General features: G+C 41.8%; 1 protein-coding gene across 1 annotated transcript in view; it reads right to left on the reverse strand.

Annotated features, from left to right (window-relative positions):
- Positions 1 to 5156, reverse strand: part of reep3b (receptor accessory protein 3b) — a 70975-nt gene extending 65819 nt beyond the window's left edge. Inside the window, exon 1 of the mRNA XM_063071548.1 lies at positions 4962 to 5156. Within this exon, the coding sequence (XP_062927618.1) occupies positions 4962 to 4993 (32 nt within the window). The 5' untranslated portion in view covers positions 4994 to 5156. The remainder of the gene's footprint in view (positions 1 to 4961) is intronic.
- Positions 5157 to 6373: the final 1217 nt, after the last annotated feature.

The following is a 6373-nucleotide window of genomic DNA, read 5'->3' on the forward strand; positions in this document are numbered from 1 at the left end:
CAAGTTAACACTTTTCTGTCCCTCCTATGCTAAGCAAGTAGAACGGGGAGCATGTTGGGTATGTTTTGTATCATGTTGTAGAAGCAACAACCTGTTCTGAAAAGTTATCATGTAATGATAAAAAGGAGGGGATAAAGTTTAAGGGAATGGGGGATTCTCAGATTCCTGTAAACAATGGATTAAGTACTGACTATGTCTGTGACTGCAGTGTGTTTGAATAATGTCTCACAGCTGCTTTCTCTGGAGTGAGATAAGGGTTAAAGTTCACCCAGATCCACATAAGATGTCTTCTGGCTTTTCACACCTTTTTGATTTTGACAAAAAGCAGTACCTGATAGAAGTAAGACAGATCATTCCTTTCTTAATTAAAACATAAATTTGACGGATGTTCTCATCTTTGTAATTAAGCTGTGGCTCCAACAAACCAGGTAGGATATTCCTTTCTTTAATTAAGGTGGCTGGACTGGTTACCAAACTGATTGTTCTTTGTATCAATAGTCCATTGACTTGGCTAAAATGCTTATCAAATTGTTCTTTTGTATCGGTGGCCTTATAACTTCGAACAATTCTGGCATCAGGCAGTGAACTTGTTGAACCGCCGGGGAAATGAGAACGTTTCTCTCCCTGATGTCAGGTCCTAGTTTACTCACCGGCTGCGCTCGAAGAAATAAACGGGTTAAAAGATAATTAACGATCTTTTTATACTGTCATTATTTGATCCAGTAAATTTACGTTTACAGGAATGCCTTGCTAACAATGTCCATGCAACATTATTCCAATGAAACACAAACCTTTGACAAACTGCAGACCAGTGGATTTAGTTATTGGAAGAATACTAAGTACAATGATTAAGCAGAACAGAATGTACCATCCTTGAAATGACACGCAGTAGCTGTACATGTGTATAAAAGAGTTACTATGCTGTCTTTTTTCCAAAGCCATCACCAGCTCTTGTGCAGTGCCAGTCTTCCCTTGCTGCAATAAAATAAACCTGCTTATGATTGATCCAATCTGAGTTAATTGTTACAAGACGTTGCAAAAAGGTGTTCATCATACATCTATAGAAAGTTGCAAGAATCTTTGGTGACATACAAAGTTTCCTCAAACTCCTAGGTAGAGCCAGTGGTATGCCTTCTTTATGACTGTATCAATGTGTTGGGCCCAGGACAGATCCGCCAATTTTAACACCACGGCACTTAAAGCTGCTCACCATTTTTCATTGTTGACCCATCAAACTTTTGACTTATTCTTTCCCTTCTCCTAATCATCTTCAAACTGAACTTTGAACTTGATGATTCTGTCAGTTTCCATCACAAGGATCAACTGCCATCTCCAAAACAACACATTGACACCTCTGGGAACTCAAGACCCTGCAGATGTGGAAATCTGGAACAAAAACAAATTGCTGGAGGGACTCAGTGGGTCAGGCAAAAGGAATGGGGGAGTTTTGGGTCAATACTGAAAGTATACAGTGGACATAAACACTAGTAAGGAGTAAGGGTGGAGGGTGAGACTGGGGCTGACAGGTGATGTGTGGGACCAGGTGTGGAGGAAGATGGGCAGATGAAGTTCGAAGTAAATTTATATCTAAGCACGTACGTCACCATGTACTATCATCAGATGCATTTTTGTGGGCATTCACAGTAAATACAAAGAAACACAATAGAATGAAAAACTGTGCACAAAGACAATGAATGTGCAAAATCAATGAATTGTGCAAATACAAAAAGAAAAATAAAATAATATCAATAATGAATACTGAAAACTCAAGTTGTAGAGCCCTTGAAACTGAGTACACTGGCTGTGGAATCAGTTCAGTGTTGGTGTGAGTGAAGTTATCCACTCTGGTTCAAGAGTCTGATGGTTGGGGGTAACAATTCATCCAGAACCTGGCGGTATGAGTTCTGAGGCTCCTATATTTTCTTCTTGATGGCAGCAGCAAGAAGAGAGCATGGTCTAGATGGCAGAGTTGAATGACATTGGCTCATGAGTAATAGGTAGAGAAAATGGGAACAGATGGAGGAAGGGACAGAGGCTGGGAGATGATAAAGGAGCACACAAAAGGCTGCAGATACTGAAATATATGAAGTAAACAAGGTGATAGTGGGAGCCAAATAAATGATAGGAGACCCCTAGATACAGTACGGAAGTGTAAGGCAAATACAACCAGTTGGGCAGGGGGTACTAGAATGGAGTGTGGATGATGGGAGAGGCGTGGGTAGGAAAGAGAAAGAAAGGAGTGCACCTGCCTCCTCCTCTGGTTCTCCCCATTACCTGCAAGCCTCTCCTCACCACCCCCTCTCAACTCTATACTGGCTATATTCCCACTACACTCAGTCTCGATGTAGGGTCTAGATCCGAAATATCGACTATCCCTTCATCTCCACAGATGCTGTCTGACCCAATCTCCCCCAGCTGTTCGTTTTTTGCTCCATACTCCCACCTCTACCCGACCCAGCCACAACCAATGTCTTGGGACACATCGGGACCAATACTCTTTGGCCCAATCAAGCAGCTGCACCAATTAGCTGAAGTTTCATGGAAAAAGTTAAAAAGATATGCATTTTTAATAAAGGGAAATTAAACGAAATACATTACAAACTAGAACTCTGCCAATACTACTACAGTACTTAAAATTGTATTAATTCCTATTAGATATCAACAAAGGAATTCATCCAGTGTACACTTCTTGAACACAAATATACACAACTGAGTATTTAAAATCTGTTCACTCTAAGCACAGCGTAGGTCTAACAGATGCAGAAGTACATGCGATTGATGCTAGTTAGAAACTGTTCGGCAGTAGTCTCCTGCTCCAATTTAGCAGCATAGTAGCTCAAATAAATAAAATAAATATGGGTTAAATTTCTTGCTTAGCTTGTTTAAAAAAAAAGTTGTCCCCAAAAAAATCTGGCTGCCCCGATTAACCACAATCCACCATAATTTCAATACCCTCACATACAGCCTCACAAATGATTAATATTTACAGTAATCCTTCCCAATTATCTGCTATAGCTGTGCCATTTATTATACTCCATATGTTCTAAAATATAATAAAGCTGCAGATGTTAACAGGAATGTTAATACCCTTATTCTGAACATAAAGGTCTTTGAAGTACCTCACTTTGAAATAAAAATGCATAGTTATTTAATTCACAAGGTATACAAAACAAAGAGGGGTATTGATAGGGTAAATGCAAGCTGGCTTTTTCCATGGAGGTTGGGTGAGACGAGAACTGGAGATCAAGGGTTAAGGGTGAAAGGCGAAATGTTTAGGGGAATATAAGGAGGAACTTCTTCACTCAGAGGGTAGTGAGAATGTGGAACATGGTGGATGCAGGATAAATTTTTAAATGTTAAGAGAAAATTAGGCAGGGTATGGAGAAGGCAGGCTATGGTTCAGGAACAGGTCCATAGGACTAGGCAGATGAATAGTTCAGCACAGACTAGAAGGGCCTATGATTCTATAACTCTAATCTATCATAACCAGTGAAGCATGCATATTTAAAAATGCTTAATGGACAAACAGAGAACCAAGCTGGGACCTTGAAGGAGTGTGATGATTGCACCACACATATAAATCAAGAAAAGTCACACACGAAGAGCATTGCAAGATTGATGCAAGAGAAAAAGTAGCCCAAGATCACATTTTTGAAGTTAGATAATTAAACAAGTTGATCCTAATCAGAATCACCAGCATGTCGTGAAATTTGTTAACTTAACAGCAGCAGTACAATGCAATACGTAATATAGAATGAAAAAACAAATAAGTATACATATTAAATGGTTATTTTTTTTTAAAGTGTAAAACAGAAATAATAAATTAAAAAGTGAGGTAGTGTTCAATGTCCCTTTTGGAATCGGATGGCAGAGGGGAAGAAGCTGTTCCTGAATCGCTGAGAGTGTGCCTTCAGGCTTCTGTACCCCCTTCCTGATGGTAACAGTGAGAAAAGGGCATGCCCTGGGAGGGGGGGGGGTCCTTAGCAATAGACACCACCTTTCTGAGGCACCGCTCCTTGAAGATGTCTTGGATACTAGAGGCAAGTACCCATGAGCTGACTAATTTTACAACTTTCTGTAGCTTCTTGATCCACCCAATCAGGATTTCGTAATTCACTACTAAATTCGGTGAGTAATTAAGTACTGAAACATTCAAAGTTTTCTTGAAATATAAACAATTCTAGTTAAAGGTCATCTGCCTGAAAGGTTAATTCTCTTTCCCTCTCTGCAGACTCTGCTTGGCATGATCAATATCGCCAGTATTTTAAGATTCACGCTTCTCAAAGCTCCTTCGTATGTCAGTTCACTTGGCAATCTACCTATACAGCAATCATTTACATTCAACTGTCCAACAATCCCAACCCAGTTGTTACAATTGACGTTAATTTTTTTTAAAGATATATAATGGATTTTCAACAAAAAGCTCTTTTGAGGGATGTATTGTTCTAAAGTCATGTGTCTTCCTACAAGATTAAATAGTTCTAGTATGAACAGCTATTACTTTCTCCTTTTGGTCATACCATAAACCACCCCGTCGGCATCTACGGGTTTACTGTACAAGGACTGAAAGGGTGAAGGAACTATCTCCACATTCAACCACAGCATCCAGGACAGACAGATTTTGATACACATGTACTAACACGTTAACATCGTTCTCCCGTCATGTACTTGGGTGGGGTGGGGTGGGATGGGATGGGGAAAAGGTGCGGTGGAGGTGGGGAGGGGCAGAGGTGTGGTGGAGGGTGGTGGGGTGGAGGGGCAGAGGTGCAGTGGAGAGTGGGGGGGGGAGGAAGGAAAGTGGTAAACATCGCCGATTCATGTTCTATAACCGGAGAGCCCACTATCGCTGTTGACGCAGTTTGCCGAGATGGTTCGTTACTTTGGGTGGAGGCGTTAAAGGTTAATGGGTCCTGGAGGCCCAAGGGCCTCCCGGCCTCCCAGCCTCCCATATTCCCACTTACACCACAGTCCTCGAGATGATCCACGACACCATCGTTTTCTTGGGCCACGTCGCCAGTCGAAGCTCGGGCGCGATTAAACGCAGCGAAAGTTGTGCCGTCCCACCAGGCACCGTCGGCCCCACTCTTCCACACGCTTTATCCCCGAAACTTCCTTCTCTGCCGAAGTGCCAACCGCTCCTCAACCACCCGGCAACGCCTTCCCCTTGCCCCGATCCCATTAGCTGACTTGAATATCGCTCGGTTTGTGATTGGTCGCCACGTCTGTCAATCAGAAAATTAAACCCCCCACTCCCTCACCACCTAATGTTTAGTCTGCGGTGGCTGGGCAAACAGGTTTCGTCGAACAATTTTGTTGTCAATGTCAAAGCTCTGCTGGAAGTTGAGTACGGTCAGTAACTACAACAGTGTGGCGCAGAAATTCCAAAGAACGAGACAGATTAGAACATTTCACAAACAAGAGAAAATCTGCAGATGCTGGAAATCCAAGCAACACGCACACAAAATGCTGGAGGAACTCAACAGGCCAGGCAGCATCTATGGAAAAAAGAGTACAGTAGATGTTTCGGGCAGAGACCCTTCGGCAGGACTGAACTAACATTTCAATCCACCTAAATAACAGGCTGATTTCACCTCAGAATGCTGACGTGCATCAGCAGTAACAATTATAAACATTCTAAAAGACAAAAGAAAAAAAACATTTATAGCAACACATTAATATTTTAAAAATAAAATAAGTTTTCGTCATTTGTCATTCCAAAAAAAAATTGAGAAATCTGCTGAACTGTGGTAGTTGTATTTTTTTTTACTAATGACGTGGACAAGTGGTTATTTTGGAGGGGTCAGGGCTGACTATTAGCCTTGAAGTTGGGGCCTAGCTTTGTGGCTGCTTTGAAAACCTTTGTGAAAGGTAAGAAAGTAATGCCCATGGGCCTTTGGGTAGAGCTTCATGGAATTACTCTGAGACCCGATTAGAGACTCAGTGGCCTCCGTTTATGCAATGATAGTGTCTGAACATGAAAAAAAACGTTATGTTGGCCTTCATCAGTCAGGAGATTGAGATCAAGAGCTGTGAGGCAACGGTGCGGCTCCACAAGAGTCCGCACTTGAAGTATTGTGTTCAATTCTGGAGACCTCATTTTAGGAAGGATAGATTTTGAGAAGGTGCAGAGATTTACCAAAATTCTGCCTGGACTAGAGAACATTTATTATGAGAAGAGGTTGAATAAGCTAGGGCTTTTCTCCTTGGAGCTAAGGAGGATGAGAGATGACTTGACAAAGGTATAGACAGAGTGGACAGTCAACACCCTTTTCCCAGGGTGGAAATGATTTTAAAGTGGAGGAAGATGTCAGAGGTGGGTATTTTACACACAGAATGGTATCTGCACGGCATGTGTGGTGGTAGAGGCAGTTAC

The sequence above is a fragment of the Mobula hypostoma genome, chromosome 19 (genome assembly GCF_963921235.1).
Source record: "Mobula hypostoma chromosome 19, sMobHyp1.1, whole genome shotgun sequence".
NCBI lineage: Eukaryota > Metazoa > Chordata > Chondrichthyes > Myliobatiformes > Myliobatidae > Mobula > Mobula hypostoma.